This window comes from Triticum urartu, chromosome 3A, assembly GCF_056163025.1.
Source record: "Triticum urartu cultivar PI428250 chromosome 3A, HENAU_Tu73, whole genome shotgun sequence".
Taxonomy (NCBI): domain Eukaryota; kingdom Viridiplantae; phylum Streptophyta; class Magnoliopsida; order Poales; family Poaceae; genus Triticum; species Triticum urartu.
In genome coordinates this window covers 43,065,298-43,083,314 of record NC_141875.1, presented here as the reverse complement: position 1 = coordinate 43,083,314, position 18,017 = coordinate 43,065,298, and the positions used below count along the sequence as shown (strand labels likewise).

General features: G+C 47.3%; 2 protein-coding genes across 2 annotated transcripts; both read left to right on the top strand.

The window, feature by feature from the left end:
• The first annotated feature begins 2,290 nt into the window (after positions 1 to 2,290).
• LOC125547846 (BTB/POZ domain-containing protein At3g19850-like) lies at positions 2,291 to 4,705 on the top strand. Its single transcript, XM_048711597.2, has 3 exons — positions 2,291 to 2,474; positions 2,557 to 3,720; positions 4,331 to 4,705. Exons 1-3 carry the CDS (start codon positions 2,412 to 2,414, stop codon positions 4,703 to 4,705), a joined length of 1,602 nt encoding a protein of 533 aa, XP_048567554.2. The 5' UTR covers positions 2,291 to 2,411.
• Positions 4,706 to 7,310: 2,605 nt separating this feature from the next.
• Positions 7,311 to 8,761, top strand: LOC147978345 (uncharacterized). Its single transcript, XM_087514716.1, has 2 exons — positions 7,311 to 7,378; positions 7,422 to 8,761. The coding sequence occupies exons 1-2, from the start codon at positions 7,311 to 7,313 to the stop codon at positions 8,431 to 8,433; spliced, it is 1,080 nt and encodes a 359-aa protein (XP_087370842.1). The 3' UTR covers positions 8,434 to 8,761.
• The last annotated feature ends 9,256 nt before the right edge of the window (positions 8,762 to 18,017 follow it).

Below are 18,017 nucleotides of genomic sequence, written 5' to 3'. Positions count from 1 at the left end.
TCAGTGCTCCCACTACCGGTGTGGGCGATTAAGGTCATTGAACAAAGATGCCGAGGTTTTGTCTGGAAAGGAGAGGAGGAAATAAACGGAGGGCATTGCTTACTACCATGGACACGAGTCTGTAGGCCCAAGGAGTTGGGTGGCCTCGGTTTGGCCAACCTCAGACTCTTCGGGCTGGCCTTGCGATGCCGGTGGCCTTGGCTCAGATGGGCTACAGAGGTAAGGCCCTGGCATGGCTTGCCGGACTCCACTGAGAAGGAGGTCGGGGCAATTTTTAAGGCAGCTTGCGTTGTTTCGCTGGGCAACGGTGAGACTGCGAAATTCTGGACAGACAACTGGTTACCTGATGGACGTTCGATCGTCGATGCTGCTCCGGCCCTTTTCTCTTTTGTGAGCGACTCTGGGCGATCTGTCAAGGAGGGGCTGCACAACCAGGCCTGGATCCGAGACATTAGGGGAGGTCTCTCTGTTCAGGCGCTTGCGCAATACCTTGAAATCTGGGACATTTCGCAAGCCACGGTGCTAACTCCTGAAGCTTATGATCGCCCGATCTGGAGGCGAACGGAGAACCAGTGTTTCTCTGTCAGTAGTGCATATCGGATGTTCTTCATGGCTGGCATTCATTTTCCATGCTACAAACCTATTTGGAAGTCAAAGGCGCCGCCCCGCTGTCGATTCTTCATGTGGCTGGTTGTGCATAGACGCTGCCTCACGGCAGACAACCTGCTGCGTAGAGGTTGGCCGTCCAATTCTACATGCCCTCTGTGCTTAGCGGAACCGGAGGACTGCACACATCTCTTCGTGCACTTCAGATATACGCAGCACCTTTGGAGCATTTTCAGGCAATGGACGGGGGCACACTTCTCCATTCCTGATGACTCTTGCAACACCACAGAGGACTGGTGGTTGTCTGCAAGGAAGAGAATCCCCAAGGCGAACAGGCGTGATTTCGACACCATTGCTATCCTGGTACATTGGAGGATCTGGAAGGAGCGGAATGCAAGAATTTTCCAGCACACGGCCAGCACAGCCAACAGCGTCCTCGATCTGATCCGTGATGATATTGCTGTGTGGAGGGCAGCTGGATGTGTGGCTGACATCTTCGATTGAGGCGGCTACTTGTACTTTGTTTCATCGTCTTCTTCTTCTCTTTGACTCTGCTCCACCTTGGTTCAGAGCGCCTGCTCTGTTAGCTGGAGTGAGCCATTGGCGCTAGATCGCCTAGCCTGATGGCATCCGGTTGTACCCTCTTTTCTATCTAATAAAGATCAGCCTAAGGCCCTTCGACACAACCGAGAAAACCCATGCCATGTGAGGAAGGATAGACTCGCTGATGCCATTGTTGAACAGGCTTTACCCAGAGGAGCTCTCTGGCAGCGAGGAGGGGAGGGGCGGATGGTCACCAAAACAGGTATTTGCAATGGTGCATGCATGCTCCAATTCTCTCATCTTTTTGGCATGATGCATGACACTTTAGATTACAAATAATTTATACATGAAATGAGGTTTTTTTGCGAGGATACATGAAATGAGGTCAGCTAGATCACATCCATAAGTTTGATCTTGTAAGGTTGTGTAATACAGGAGAGTACCAGACCTATGTGCAAAACCTACAAGATCAAATTTATGGACGTAATCCTCAACTAACCACCTACTAGCACCCCCTCCCCCCAAATTTATGTGTGGGGTCTAGTGATGATAATCAACGAAATGATGCAACATCAGTATGTAATAATTACCAGCCGGTTAGCCCCAATTCATAAGTGTAGCTTTGCTCTTCTTAATTAGGAGGGTGGGGGAGACAATGTCTCCTGGAGCCCTAGATTTGTTTTTGTTGAAAACACTGACTAAATAGATTGAGAGCTGTACATATATCCAAATGATCCAAAATTTTGAGCGCATCTCACGCATCAAATTATCTGCCATGCAAAAAACTATTTTTTATATTAATTTTTTGATATTTTGTGATTTTTTTAACCAGGTCCAGATGAGCCTGATCTCAGAAATGGATATTCGTAGGGATTGCATGTTGTTTGCTTGCTCTAGTGCATTCAGAAGGCAGGGCCGGGTGTCCTTTTTGCCCTATCTCCTGCATGAATTTTTTTTTTTTGCCCATCTCCTCCATGAATTGCTTGCTGCTCTCAACCACAGAGGCCAACAACACCAGCACACCATAAAAAGTTCATTGATTTGTACCCTGACCAAAACTTGTTTTTGTTTTCTTCCTATATGAACCTTGACATTTTCCTTCCACTGGACACATGGACACCCACGTACCACTTGACCACACTGTGCCCTTGTGACTGTGCGTACGTCCTACTACGTACTCCCAGCCACGGCTGAGCAAATCTTCTCACAGGCTGCCATTGCTTCAAGTTTTGTTCTGCTGATCTTCTCTCGTGTTGAAAGCCATGGACAAGGTCTGGGACCTCAAGGTGCACGTCGATGGCCGTCACACGCTTCTTCTCCACCAGGTACCCGCCATACGTAACATGCATGCATGCATCGATCAAGGGACCGATGACTCTAACATTCTATGATTGATTGATTACGCAGAGCGTCATGTGCGCCTTCTCGGGGAGGCTGAGGGCAATGGCGACGCGGGAGACGAAGGCCAAGAGCGGAGGAGGAGCAGAGGCGGCGTCAATGTGCGTCGACCTCGCGGGCTTCCCTGGAGGCGGTGAGGGGTTCGACCTCGTGGCACAGTTCTGCTACAGCAATGGCCGCCTCCCGCCGCTCCGCCCCCCCGACCTCCCGCTCGTGCACTGCGCCGCCGCGTTCTTGGAGATGACCGAGGAGGTGCGCGCCGGCAACCTCCTCGCCCAGGCGGAGGCCTTCGTGGACGTCGGGCTCTGCTACTGGAGCTGGGCCGACGTGCTCGCCGCCGTCAAGAGCTGCGAGGCGTTAGGAGCGGACGTCTCCGGCCTCCGAGCGAAGCTCCTCTCAGCTCTGTTCTCGAGGATCGCCGAAGGCGCAGAGACGTCGAACAGCTCCTCGTCATCGTCGCCAGACACGGCCGGCGGCTCCAGCGGGCGGCCGTCATCCGCCAAGACGCCGGAGTCGGTGAAGCGGTCATGCTTGGGGGGCGGCGGCAGGGAGTGGTGGTTCGATGACGTGGCGTCTCTATCCCCGCCGACCGTCGAGCAGGCCATGCAACTGCTGGGCTGCTACGGCGTGGACAACAAGAACCTCACACTGACGCGGTTCCTGCTGCACTACCTCCCCCGCGCCGCGGCGCTCCGCAAGGTCGACGACTCGGGAAGCCTGGTCGGACTCGCCGACACGGCCGTGCACGGGGTGGCGCACTCCGGCGGCGGGGCGGCGTTCTCCTGCAGAGGTCTCTTCTGGGTTCTGCGGATCGTATCAGCCGTGGGCCTGAGCAAGGAATGCAGGCGAAAGATGGAGGCGCTGGTGGGGCAGATGCTGGACCAGGCCACGCTCGACGACCTCCTCGTCTCCGGCGATGGCAGCGGCGTGTACGACGTCGGCCTGGTCACGAGGCTCGTCAGGGTTTTCGTGAGCTCCGTGGGCGAGGAGGAGGCCGGCTGCTCGTCGGAGAAGATGAGGAAGGTGGGGAGGCTGATGGACAAGTACCTGGCGGAGATCTCGCCGGACCACGGGCTGAGGGTGTCCAGGTTCCTCGCCGTCGCAGAGAGCCTGCCGGACTCCGCCAGGGACTGCTACGACGGCGTGTACAGGGCAGTGGACATCTACCTCGAGGTCAGTACTTCTCTTCAAAATTTCAAATGTTCAACTGAATTTTGAAGAAATTTGGTTCAGAATTCAAAAACTAGTTTGTCTAATTCACATCTAGAGGTTTTTTAAGGATGTCACATCTAAGCTGCCTACTTGATGCTAATTAATAGAAAACATTATGATAGAAAACATCTAGCCATTGCATCGTATGGTGCATGTAACTATTTTTATTAATACATGTATTATTCTTCCTTACAAATAAAGGGTAAACTCATGACCATGGACTTATAGACATAAAAAAGATCTATGCGACCTTGATTTAGCAGACTCTAAAATTATTATGGTTAGACCAATCATAACAGTCTCTTTTGCACCATACTTCTGTAATGAGATCATTTCAAAGCTATGGAAGCAAATTTTGCGACGCCCTCAGGCCCTTTTTGCACCATGCATTGTGCGCCTCTGTTCTCAAATAGGTGGCGAACTAGAAATATTGGTGATTTTGTAAATCATTCGGTTTACTCAGATTATAAAAATATATAAATAGATGCCAGAGTCATAAAAGCCTATTGACATAGTTATATTTTGCGATGAAGAGATGGTATAATGTTTGTATCTTTGTAAATGTATGCAGTCTCACGCCGAGCTGACTGTCGAGGAGTGCGCAACACTGTGTCGGTGCCTCAACTACAAAAAGCTGACGCTGGAGGCATGCAAGGACCTGACCAGGAACCGACGGATTCCAACAGGGGTCTCCGTACAGGCACTGTCCTTACAACTGCAGCCCAATGCGCTCCGGCTCCTCTCGTCGTCGTCGATTTCGAGATGGGTTGTGGCAGACGGCGAGAAGAAGGAGGCGCTGAGGCTGAGCCTGCGGCGAATGCAGGGCCGACTGACAGAGCTGCAGATGACATGCAAGGGGACGAGAGGGAAGACAAGGGCGTCGTCTGGGATGGCGGCCAAGGGCAGCAAGTCCTTGGGCGGGAGGGGCTTGCCTTGGATGTGCTAGCTGCTAGATATGGAGTAATGCTCCGAAAGTACCTTTCTACACCTGAGCTCATATGCTCCTGGTGTGAACAGTACACTAAATAAAATATAAAAACATTTCAAAAAATTCTGAAATTTTTGTATGGCATACTTTAAGAAGTGTTTGTTGTGCATGCAAAATTTCATCATGAAATCGCATTCATGGAAGTCGTGGCAAAAAAAACAAAATCAGAGCTCCAAAATGCGTTTGAAAGTAACATTTACAGAGTATCGATTTTGTTTTTTTACCATGCCTTCCACCAATGTCATTTCGTGATGAAATTTTGCATGCACAACAAGCATTTCTTAAAGCATGCCACAAAATTTTTTCAGATTTTTTTGAAACGTTTTTCTATTTTATTTATTTTACTGTTCACGGCAGGAGCATATGAGCTCAGGTGTAGAAACTCCACGTCCGTAATGCTCTCCTTTCTTTGCGCGGTGAGGCTATCACGTTTCACGTCCCGTGCCTCTTTACTCCGTCACATGATCCTTTTGTAAAGTTGTTTTGTTGTGTGGTATTTTTGGCTTCTGTTGGTTGCTGATTGTAAGTGAGGCGTACCCTTCTCTTTTTTTTTGCGCATAAGAGTGAGATATCATCGGTATCTCTGTAATCAACTCCTTGATCATTATACATGTTATCCTTGTTTTCAGTTTTGTTCTCTTTACTCGTATTCGTATTACGGTATTCCTATGACCTTCATCACATATGTCTGGCCAGATGATGATGATACTGTAATACCAAGTGGGCCCATAGAGTACCGCTCCGATGTTGGAGGAGATCTGTTGACTGGTCAAACTGATCAGGGGACCAACCTGTCATTAGCTCGGGCTAGCCCAGTCAGTAGGTTAATTGGTTAACCGGGAACCAACTGACAGTGACTGTTAGCTTAAATCGTTGGTTAATTAAGTTAACTCGGGTAATTAGGGGATGGGGTCGGCTAACTAGTTAGCAGGTTTAAGTTAACTAACCTAATTATCTATAGCGGGGCCCGCATGTCAGTGGGTAGTGGGGGTTGGTTAGTGGCTAATTGATGGCCTGATGCGGGGGACCCACCTGGCAGCTTCCCAGTCGCGTCCAGATGCGGTGATGCACCGGCGGTGGCCAAAGCAGCGGCGGAGCACACGGGCTTCGCCGGAAAACGGCTACGGGGGACCAAAACGAGCGCGGTCGGGCTCATTCGTATGCGGGCGATGCGGTGGGTCGCCCGGTGGCAGTAGCCGGAGCTGGAGTGGCCGGAGTTGAGCAGGGCACTGACTGAGAGCGACAGCCGAAGCATGGAGTGGATGGTTTTGGCGTTGCGGTGCTCCACAGGGAGATCTAGCGGCTGCTACGGGCTCTTGGGGAAGCACTGAACACAGGGGGAAATATCAGGTGCTACCATACCTGGGGGGGGGGGGGGGGATATGTAGTACTCTCATCCTTGGGGTGCTCCCCATGCTCCAACTTCAAATAAATCAATTTTAAATGTTTTAGAAAATTGTGGAAAAAAATATGCATGTTTACCAGGAATATGACTACAACTCCTAAAAATTTCAGGTCCAAATTCTAAATGCACATTGAGAAACAAAAATGTGAAATCTAGCATGAATAGTGTCATAAAAAGACAAAAGCAACATTTGACACTATTCATATCTGAATTTGTCTTTTTTATTTCTCAATGTACATTTCGAGTTTGGACCTGAAATTTTTAAGGGGTGTAGTCATATTCCTTTTGAACATTCATAATTTTTTTCAGAAATTTTGAGACATTCAAAATTGATGTTTTAGACTTGAAGTATAGGGAGCACCCCAAGTATGGGGGAAATATCAGGTGCTACCGTACTTGGCAAATAGGGTTCTTTAGCGAACAAATGCCATGATGTGTTCCTGTGGAGAGGAAAATGTCATGGCATATGTGTATGTGCCACACCTAAACTGCCATGGTTGTGTGTGTTAGTGTGAAATTGCCATGATCTGTGTTTTGTGTGAGAGTTTATTTTTGTCCATGCCCATATAATGCGTCTGAGTGGGAAAATGCCATGAGCTTTTTTGTGAAGATAGTCATTTTTCATCCTGATTTTGCCATGTTTAAAATAGGGTTTTAGCGCACAAATGCCATGATGTCTTCCTGTGGAGAGAAAAATGCCACGGCATATGTGTGTGCGCCACATCTAAATTGCCATGGTTTAGTGTGTGTTTTAATCTGGCATATCCTTGATTATGATAGCTAAAAATGCCATGGTGCTTTTGTATGAGAGCCACACTAATACTACCACGTTTTATGTGTGTTAGTCTAAAAATTGCCATGTTTGTTTTTCCATTTTTTATGTGTAAGTGTTAGAGTACATAATGGGCCTAATGTGCCCATTAGTTTTGGGGTTAATTGGAGATAAGGGTTGCTTGCTTAGGGGTCAAGTAAGCCTTGTTTGGGAGTAAAGTAAACCTCTCTATATAAAGAGAGGAGATGTATCAATCTAATCAAGCAAGAATTAAGAAGGAAATCCCTTCCCTCTTGCCCGGCCGTGGGCAAAAAGGCCCCCGGCCGGCCCTCTCGCGCCCTCCTTCTAGCAGCGCCAACAATTTGGTAGGTAGCTCAGTTTCGATCATGTCTTCGCTGCCGCCCACCCCGTCGCTTCCGCTGCCGACCGTCACCACCGCGCCGCTGCCCTCCCCGTCCGCGCCGCTGGTCGCATCCTCCAGCGTAGTCACCGCCCAGATGTCGGCGCCCTCCATCGCACCACCGGCCACCGCCTACACCCCGGAAGATATCACCGGGGTCCTCAACGACCTCGTCACAGCCGTCCAGGGGATCCGGCTTTACTTGGCCAGCCCCTACGGGCCGCCGCCGCCCCTTCCCCGACCGCCGCCACCGGGCTGCCGGCCCTGCCGTGGTACTCGCCGCATCCAGGGGCCTCCGCGGCGTTCGCTGGGACGCTGCAGCTGCCGCTGCCGCCGCCGCCCGCCGCCGCCCCACAGTGGCTGCAGTGGCCGCCGCCGGCTCCCGCCGCGCCTCCAGCGCCCATCGCCGCCCCCGATCCGTTGTGGCTGCAATGGCAGCCGCCACACCAGGCGGCCTTCGCCGCGCTCGCCTCGCCACTACAGCAGCCGCTGCAGCTGCCATCCATCGCCACCACCACCCAGCCCTGGCTGCAGTGGCAGCCGCCGCTCCTTGCGGCCTCTGCCGCGCCCGGCGCTCCGCCGCAGCAGCCTCTGCCGCTGCCCGGTGCGCCACCACAGCAGCCGCTGCAGGTGCAGCAGCCACCGCCAGTCAGCTTCGGTCCCGCATCGACCGCACCGGCGGGAGTCCCGCTTCACCAAGTCCAGTCCCCGCCGTCGCCGTCACCATTTCGGTCTTGGATTGCTACCCGCCACGTGTCGGCGGCGGTGAGGCTGCAGGCTGCTGCGCGCGGCCTCCTAGCACGTCAGTGTGTGCGGGAGATGCATGGTCTGCAGCTGCCGCTCCTCCAAGTCGCTCTTCGCTGCGTAAAGGACCTCGATCTCATTCGATGCGTCGGGGATCTTGGGCATGCGGTTTCCCCCACGGGCGGCGGGCATACTGTTTTCCCCGCGGGCAGCGACCTCAAAGTCTGCGACATCGGCGGTTGGGGGGGCACACCCCTCCTCGTCATTCTCCATTGCAAGCCCTCCACTCTTCCCTGTGCGGTGGAAACCAACAGCCGTCCGGCAGGGAGAAGGCATGGTGTCACCGACAGCAGCGCACCGCGTAGCACTACTGCATTCTGCCACCGGCCGCTGCGAGGGCGCTTCTGCTGGTCACTCTTGCGACCACTTCCAGATGGTCATACACATGCACTCCTTTTGTCCAGGTGGTGTCCACGGGATCCAGGTGGCTGTACACGTGCACGGCCGACATGCGGATGTTGTCCACTTTTTGTTAAGGGGTTCAAAATAAAGCGTCCCAGTCCATTTCAGGTTGAGAATAATAAAACAAGCCGAGATGTAAAAGGCTTGTTTTTAGGTGTTAGGTTTGTGTTGCGTCGAGTCATGGTTATAAGTTGGTTAGGCTGCAGTTCGAGGACAAGCTGCATGTCAGGTGGGGTGTAGTGTTAGAGTACGTAATGGGCCTAATGGGCCCATTAGTCTTAGGGTTAATTAGAGATAAGGGTCGCTTGCTTAGGGGTCAAGTAAACCTTGCTTGGGAGTCAAGTAAACCTCTCTATATAAAGAAAGAAGATGTATCAATCTAATCAAGTAAGAATTAAGAAGGAAATCCCTTCCCTCTTGCCCGGCCGTGGGCAAAAAGGCCCCCGGCCGGCCCTCTCGCGCCCTCCTTCTAGCAGCGCCAACAGTAAGAGTTCAATGTGCCATGCCATAACCTTGCTTGAGAGGGAAAACTGCCATGGGTCTCTGGGTGGGAGGGAGATTTTTAAGATGGCATGCTTTTTTTGATTGTTTACGTGTGATAGAAGTTTTTTGCTTTTTTTTTTACGGTGTGGATGGTCATTTTATCTCCGATGGACTTATCTGCCATGATCTACCTTTTTAACCTTTGAGATTTACAGTTTTCTGCATATGTGTTCCCCCCTTGACGTGGTTTTTTGTTGTTTATTTTTTTCAGATATTGTTTACAAGCTGGCCAGAGACGGTTTAGACGACGATGATCAATGATGATGATTTCATGGACATCTCAGGCAGGAGGCGTTGTGGTGTCGATAAGCCTCCCAAGTTGGTATACTTCCCCACAATGCTCAGTCACCACATTTCTCAGCCATGGCACAAGATTTTCTCGTTGTTAAGATTTCCATTTTATCTGTATCACTTGGGTGGAAGTTTAATCATAGGTTATATGGCATTTATATATATATTTATTTTTAGTTTGCTTTTTAAATCATTTTCTTAATGGCAGTATTAATTATAGTCTGGATGGCGTTTTATTCATGATTTGGTTGGCAATTTATTATGGCGTAGACTTTTGACATCTTATATTAAAAAGAAACGGACATCTTTTTTTTACCTTTGATTTTGCATGCTATGTGTCTCCAATGGCATTTACAGCATAATTGTAAGGGTGATTTTTGCGTAGAAATCGCTCATGGCAAACACGAACTCGTCTTACATTCGTGAATTTATTCGGTCAGTCAGACGGTATCTTTTTTTTGTAGCAAAGTTGTCTTATCGTCGTGGACAATATTACGTTCTTTTTTGTAGGTTAGCTACCGCAACAGGGGGCCCATGAACATTTGACCACGCTAAATAAGGATTTTAGTGAGGAGCATAACAATGCTACTCAGGATACGGGGATGCGGTCGCCCATGAAAATTCGTTGCAAGAATCTTAATAATTAAGGACACGATGGACGTTAAAATTATAAGTACGCTCCAGCGCCTCCCCTTGGCACCGCTATTGTATGATGGATGTTAAAACATTTTACTGAATCGACAAACCTTTCTGAATCTGTTAACATTTCTGAAATGGTAAACATTGTTTGAATTGACGAACATTTTTTGAGATTCATGAATATTTTTTTGACCAACATTCATTTGACGAACATATTTCTTGAAATGCATGAACAGTTTGAATCAGCGGACATTTTTTGAATGGATAATTTTTTTTATAATTCAAGAACCATTTTATTCTTTTTGAATATTTTCTAAAAAAGTTCATAGTTTTTTTATTCTCAAAACTTAGTTCAAATTTACAAACATTTTTTCAAAATTATGAACAATTTTATGATTTCATGAACATTTATCGAAAATTCAAAAAAATGGAAAAAAATTTAAGTACCAAATTATTTTAAGAAGGAAAAATAAAAATAGAAATAAGACAAAAGAAAACAGGGGCGTCCCGACCTGGACTGACCCAATAGGGCACACGGGAGGGGATGATGTGCATATTGGCTCGTTTGCCAGCGCATCACGCGCGATATAGGAGGTCTCGTGGAGCTCTATCCGAGACACCACTTGCGCCGGAACTCAAGAACCCCGCAGGATGGCACTGGGTACATTATAAAACTCAACATGTTTTACGGATCCCGTTTCAGTATTATCCGAACCCAAAACCCAACATACCCGTCAAACTGCATAGCATCCGCTGATCCATCCACGAGGCCCTCGACTACACGACTGCCCAGCGGTCCCAGCCCTAGCGCCCCAGCCCCAAATCCACACAAGTATATGACGACCCCTCGCTCGGTCGCTCTGGCTCCTCAAGGCGCTCCCGCGCACCACCTAAACCTAAACCTAGGTCCTCTCGCAATCGCCTAGGCTTGATGCCATCTTGCAGCCGCCGGCCGACCACCTTCTACGCCGACAAGTCGCCTCCCTTCATGTCTTTTCCACCGAGTCACCTCCCTCCACGTGTCCTATACCATCAGGAGAAACGGGCGCCGCCGCCGGTGACAGACTTCATGATGGAAAAGCCCGTTTTTCGCCGGTTTGGGCCGAAACTTGCGCCGGCGGACTCAGGCCGAACCCGGCGCCCTGGGGGCACCGGGGCAAGTGGTTTTGGCGCGAAAGAGCCGCGGGCCAGCCGCGTCAGTGACATCATGCCTCGTCTTCCCCTAGAACGCCTCGGTTTCCCGTGGGGAATCAATGGCAAGGCTGCCGCCGGTCAGCCTTGCCATTGATTCCTCATGGGCGGCGCGTCAAGGACATCGCCTCCCTTCCCGCCATGCGTACACACGGCGTGGCTATAAAACCAGCGGCTCCCCCTCGCCGCTGGCCACACCAGCCCGAGCCCAAAACCAACCGCCGATATCTGCCTCTCTCCCGTCCGCCGCCGAGCTCTGCCTATCTCCCTATCCTCCCTCAGCGATGGTCGAATGCTTCCCCGGCGACGCCGCGGCGGCCAACGGCTTCGGCCGTCGCTCGCTTCAGGAGTGGGAGGCGTACCTCCTCTTCGAGGCCAACATCCCGGCGCTGCCGGACATGCGCGCCGGGCCGACAGGGTGGAAGCTCAGCAACGGGGGCGTCCCCACACACCCCCCGGTGCCCGACGTCGACGCGCGCCTCAGCATCTTCGTCGCCGAGGTCGACCGCGTGCGGGCGTCCCTGACGAAGGAGCAGCGCGCCCTCCCCCAGTACGCCGCCGACAACCACACGTCATGGGAGGAGTACTTCCAGCGCCGGCAGCCGTAGCGGCTGGCATCCACGAACGGGCGCCGGTGGTGGGCGGCATCAAGAACAGCGACGGGCGCCGCGTCTGGTGGGACGTCCCCGGCCGCACACTCCATGAGGTGCTGGCGTGCCTCGAGGGCGGCAATGACCCGCCGTTGGCATACCTTGTCGCGGCGGCCGTCCCCCCTCCCCCACCCGCCAGAGCGCCGGGCCATGGGTGCCCAGGAGGTTCGGCTCCTCGTCTTCCTCCTCCGGCTCCTCCTCCCACTCTTCTGACTCACCGCGCTGTTCGGCGTCAAGGCCGAGCCCGCCGCGGAGACGCCGCTCGGTCGGCGCACCCGCAGCGCCGGCATCGTCATCAACGAGGGCGGCAGGTGCGCCTCCTCCTCGGCTCCTTCGCGCTACGTCAAGGCAAAGACGGAGCCGGGGCTCGCCGCCGTCAAGACGGAGCCTCGTGAAGTCGGAACCCAGGCTCGGCGGCGGCGTCAAGGAGGAGGAGCTCGACGACGCGGAGGCCCTCAAATGGGCGCGCGATGACTGGGCCCAGCTGAAGCTGGAGCGCCAGCGCCTCGCCTACGAGCTCTTCGAAGCTCGGTGTCGTGGCCGGGACGAGGAAGGTGTCGTCGTCCTCGACGACAGCGATGACGACGCGCCGCCACCACCGGTCCGCCATGGCGACGCCGGGCAGGGGTCCAGCAGGGGCGGCCGCGCCATCAAGAAGGAGAAGGCCGGCGACGACAACGAGGATGGCGGCGACATCGGCGACTTCGCCGCGCTCAGCCACTTCTTCGCCCCTTAGTTGGGTTATTTTTAGTAACTTATGTAACGTCGGACATGTCGAATATATGTCAAGTTTGCCGAATTTAGCCTAACGTTTTGTCCAATTTGCCGAACTTTGCCGAATTCAATTCTTTTCAAAAAAATCCGCGTCTGGGGGCGACCCTTGGGCGAGCGGCTGGGAACCCGCTCGCCCCCGTGCCGATTTTAGCGCCGGCTCACCCCCAGGGGGCGCGTAAAATCGCCGCCTGCGGGGCCAACGGCTGGAGATGCTCTAATCCCCAAGCCCCCACCCAAACAATGTCCACATGAAGTTAAAGACGAGGTGAGTAGCTCGGTCTTGCATGATCTAAGATGGAAGATGCTAGGGTTCGAGACGGATGATTCTAATTTTCTATGAATTGATGGATTAGGTTTGCTAGGGTTTGGTTTAGACTCTAGTATATGATCTCTTTTTATGAATTCAGAAGTTGAGCTCAAGCTGGTACACTCTTGCAAGAAAAAAACAGAATGGATTCAGAATCCTTGTAGAAATAATATAAAGTGTGTTTTTTCTGGTCAACATATTGCAGGCTACATGTATAAGTTGCTACTGTTTTAGGGTACCATGCTATGATAAGAAAAATGCTACTGCCACTATGTCCAAAAAAATACATATACTAGAGTCCAACTTGCTACTGCCACTATATATGTCAAATTGCCAATGCACTACATACGTCAAATTGCCATTGTCACTATGTCCAAAAAAAATACACCAAAGCTAGTACTTCATAGTTTTCTCCCTCCCTCTGTTTTAGATGCAAATTCATAAGCACTAGTGTTAGTTTATTCTTTATCCAGATTGTATGCAAAAGACGACGGGTTTCGTCCCCTTTGCCATCTTGAATCAGAAAGTCTTCTCTCCCTCGTTGCTAACGTGAGGTCGGCCGACCCATTATTGATTGCTTCAGATTCATGCGGTTTTTGGTTTTTCGCCTTCTGTTTTTTTCGCTGCACCAATAAACCTCGAAATGATAAAATAAAACTGTTCGTAATATCAAAGAATGTTCGTGAATTCATAAAATTCCATGAATTAGAAAATTTTGATTCAATTTTAAAAAGAATACACTAAAAGAGTCCAAAAATATGATATTTTTTAATTTCAAAAAATGTTTAGGAGCTAAAAAAAATCACCAATTACCAAACTTCACAGAGTTGGCAAAATTTCAAGAATTCAAAAAAAATATTAATGAATTTGAAAAATTGTTCGTGAATTTGTAAATGTCCGTGAAGTAAGAAAAAGTTCAAGAATTTAAGAATGATCGGCAATTTTAAAAAAATGAATTTGGAAAAACATACACGAATTGAAAAAAAGCACAAATTTGAAAAAGGTCAAGAAATTCCAAGAGTGTTCATGAATTTAAAAAGTACATGAATTCAAGGAAAGTTCGTGAATTTAGAAAATTTGTAATGTAAAAATTCATTGATTTGAAGATGTTCTTGAATTTAATTTTTTCACAAATTTGTAAAATTGTTTGCGGATTTCCAAATTGCTCATGAATTTGAAAAGTGTTCAGAAATTTGAAAAATATTCATGAATATGAAAACTTTTCTGTGAATTCATAAATTTTTTTGCTAATTTTTAATTAATGATCATGAATTTGTAAAATGTTCATAAATTTAAATAATATTCGTGGATATTGAAAATGTTGACGAATTTGAAAAAACACCGATTTAAAAAAATTTCAAAAATGGAAAATAATATGTCTGAATATGGAAAATTTTCAAGCAATTTGATGAAAGAAAAAGAAAAAGTAGGAAGAAAAAATAAAAAAAATAAAAAGAAAAAACCAGAAGAAGAAGAATATAGAAGAAAAAGGAAAGAAAAAAATACTTCTAAAACCTTTTGTTCCTGTAGTGGCAGGAGACCCAATATTTTACGAGCATCACTTTTGATTCTTCGGTCAGCGAGAGCGAAAGGTTTTAGAAGCTGTTCGTTGAACCATTCGATGAGTCCTCTTAGGTAGTGCTAATGAGTTAGCCCAGGACACATCTCACATTAGCGAGAAACACTTATTGCTCACAACAAGTGATATATGGCATTCGCGGCAGGGCAGCTGCTCCGTTCAACCCGTCAACATTGGTGGTGATAAGTGACGCATTCGTGAGCCATCGAGATACAAGCTATTAGCAATGCCGAGGAAGGCGTGAAATCATTAATTAAAGGATATCCTTGGCAAAAGTTACTCTTGTGTTTCTTTGGTGGTGATAAGTGACGCATCCGTGAGCCATCGAGATCCTCGTAGTCTGACGTCCAACTTGGTCCTGAAGGTTGCAAAGTGCTCCAATACGGCTCCGATACATAAAAACCTGTGATCAATACATTCCCAGAGGTTGAAACATCAGTCCTGCCTCTACACATTGCATACGTACTGTGTACTTTGCCATATGCCACGTCAGTGTGACCCTGTTCTTGAGATTGGACCCATCCGTTAGCTCGAGGCGCTGGTTATTTTTGAGTGCCCATGAGAAATAGTTTGAGAGTTATAATTACAGTATAAAAAAGAGTGAAAGGGGTTTCGCTGTTTCGAACCCACGACCTCCGCACCGGGGCTCCTTGTGCCAACTAACAGACAATGTCTGTGCTTGTGATTTCTGTACTCAGGCTCAGCTGCACCTGCGCTGACGAAAACAATCAAAACAAATACTAGAAAATTTCATTGATTTGAAGATGTTCTTGAATTTAAATTTTTCACAAATTTGAAAAATTGTTTGCGGATTTCCAAATTGCTCATGAATTTGAAAAGTGTTCAGAAATTTTAAAAAATATTCACGAGTATGAAAACATGTCTGTGAACTCATAAAAAAAGTTTGCTAATTTTTAAATAATGATCACGAATTTGTAAAAATGTTCATGAATTTAACTAATATTCGTGGATATTGAAAATGTTGACGAATCTGAAAAAACACCAATTTAAAAATGTTTCAAAAATGGAAAATAATATGTCTGAATCTGGAAAATTTTCAAGTAATTTGATGAAAGAAAAAGAAAAAGTAGGAACAAAAAATAAAAAAAAGAAAAAGAAAAAACCTGAAGAAGAAGAATATAGAACAAAAAGGAAAGAAAAAAAACTTCTAAAACTTTTTGATCTTGTAGTGGCGGGAGACCCAATATTTTACGAGCATCACTTTTGATTCTTCGGTCAGCGAGGGCGAAAGGTTTCAGAAGCTGTTCGTTGAACCGTTCGATGAGTCCTCTTAGGTAGTGCTAATGAGTTAGCCCAGGACACATCTCACATTAGCGAGAAATAGTTATTGCTCACAACAAGTGATATATGGCATTCGCGGCAGGGCAGCTGCTCCGTTCAACCCGTCAACATTGGTGGTGATAAGTGACGCATTCGAGATACAAGCTATTAGCAATGCCGAGGAAGGCGTGAAATCATTAATTAAAGGATATCCCTGGCAAAAGTTACTCTTGTTTTCTTTGGTGGTGATAAGTGACGCATCCGTGAGCCATCGAGATCCTCGTAGTCTGACGTCCAACTTGGTCCTGAAGGTTGCAAAGTGCTCCAATACGGCTCCGATACATAAAAACCTGTGATCAATACAGTCCCAGAGGTTGAAACATCAGTCCTGGCTCTACACATTGCATATGTACTGTGTACTTTGTCATATGCCACGTCAGCGTGCCCCTGTTCGTGAGATTGGACCCACCCGTTAGCTCGAGGCGCTGGTTATTTTCGAGTGGCCTTAAGAAATAGTTTGAGAGTTATAATTACAGTATAAAAGAAGAGCAAAAGGGGTTTCGCTGTTTCGAACCCGCGACCTCCGCACCGGGGCTCCGTGTGCCAACTAACAGACAACGTCCGTGCTTGTGATTTCTGTACCCAGGCTCAGCTGCACCTGCGCTGACGAAAAAAATCAAAACAAATACTAGAAAAATTCAAAAAATTCTAATTTTTTTGGGTGGTAGATAATTTGATGCGTGAGGTTCGCTGCAAATTTCAACTCATTTGGACATTTGAGCAGCTCTCTGCAGAAAAGACAAAATCAGGGTATGTAAAAAGTTTACTGTTCACACACTGTTTTAACCCAATTTGTCTTTTTTGCCGAGAGTTGAAATTTGGAGCGGACCTCACGCATCAAATTATCTACCACACAAATAAATTGGATTTTTTTGAATTTTTCTAGTATTTGTTTTGAATTTTTTTCTTACCGGGAGCAGATGAGCCTGGGCACCAATTTGGATTTTTGGAGAGATGTGCCCTTTTTTATAGAAGTTGTTTGTATAAGAAATCTATATTTTTTTGAGGATCTATAAGAAATCTGAGTATACAGTATTTTTTTGGCTGGACGTGCCTGTTTTTATTTATTTATTTTAAAACTACGGCCCAGATGATTAAATAGAATTACAACGAGAGGAGAGGCGGCAGCACACGCGTACTTACGTTACAACAAACGCAACAGAAGTTCTCTCAAAAAACATACTCTCTCCGTCCCAAAATATAAGAACGTTTTTAAGACTATGCTAGTGTTAGAAACGTTCTTATATTCTGGGACAGAGGGAGTAAAACGCAACAGAAGGATCCTATTCCTACGTGAGCCACCGGCTGGAGTGTTGCATGCATGCTAGGATAGACGCGGAATAAATCATTTCTTGTAGCTCAACATGTTGCGAATAATGGCTTTGGAGCACCGGCACATTGCGCCTGCTATTTTTAAGTAAAAAAAGATGGATTTTTACTGCCTGAAAAATTCCAAAATTTTATGTATATCCATATATAGTAGTGTAATATAACTGTGCACAATTTCATCAATATACGTGCTTGCATGTGATAGATACAAAAAAGACAAATACATGGAAAAAGACTTGTTGAACAAAAGTTCGTTGAAAACACTAACATTAGTTTAAATTATAGATCATTTTTTGAAAAGGGGAACATTTTTTAAATTGTTGAACAAATTTTGAAATTTAGAACAAGAATATATAACTGAGAACAATTTGAAAATCCAAAAAATAAAAAATTACAAATAATTTTCGAATGTGTGAACAAAAAATTGGAAATGGAAACATTTTTGAAAACTTCTAATATTTTTTGTATACTGTGACCAATTTTTGAAACTTCAAACAATTTTCGAAAAATGTGATTTGTTAAAAAATTGAACTAGTTTTGAAAGCGCTAACAAATGTTGAACACTTTAGGAATTATTTTAATTTTTAAAAATTAAAATAAACAGAAAAGAAAGAAAAGGAAAAAGAAAATAAACAGACCAAACGAAAAAGAAAAGAAAACATGGTTCGAAACCATGTGCATCTTATTAGTACTAGCAAATACTAATGTTTTTTGCAAAAAAATACTACTACCAGCTTAATTCCCTAGCACGCAAAAAAAAAATAAATCTGTGCATGCTACAGCGGAAAAGACAACACGATTTATATAATAGGCCATACATCCCTGGAGTAAACAGAAGAAGGG

What these genes read in the sequence shown, in the direction of transcription:
- LOC125547846 (XM_048711597.2), top strand. Translation starts at nt 2,412, where the DNA reads ATGGACAAGGTCTGGGACCTCAAGGTGCACGTCGATGGCCGTCACACG. An exon ending in ACACGCTTCTTCTCCACCAG is followed by an intron (nt 2,475 to 2,556) that starts GTACCCGCCATA and finishes TTGATTACGCAG; the next exon opens with AGCGTCATGTGCGCCTTCTC. An exon ending in CAGTGGACATCTACCTCGAG is followed by an intron (nt 3,721 to 4,330) that starts GTCAGTACTTCT and finishes AAATGTATGCAG; the next exon opens with TCTCACGCCGAGCTGACTGT.
- LOC147978345 (XM_087514716.1), top strand. Translation starts at nt 7,311, where the DNA reads ATGTCTTCGCTGCCGCCCACCCCGTCGCTTCCGCTGCCGACCGTCACC. An exon ending in ACCGCGCCGCTGCCCTCCCC is followed by an intron (nt 7,379 to 7,421) that starts GTCCGCGCCGCT and finishes GTCACCGCCCAG; the next exon opens with ATGTCGGCGCCCTCCATCGC.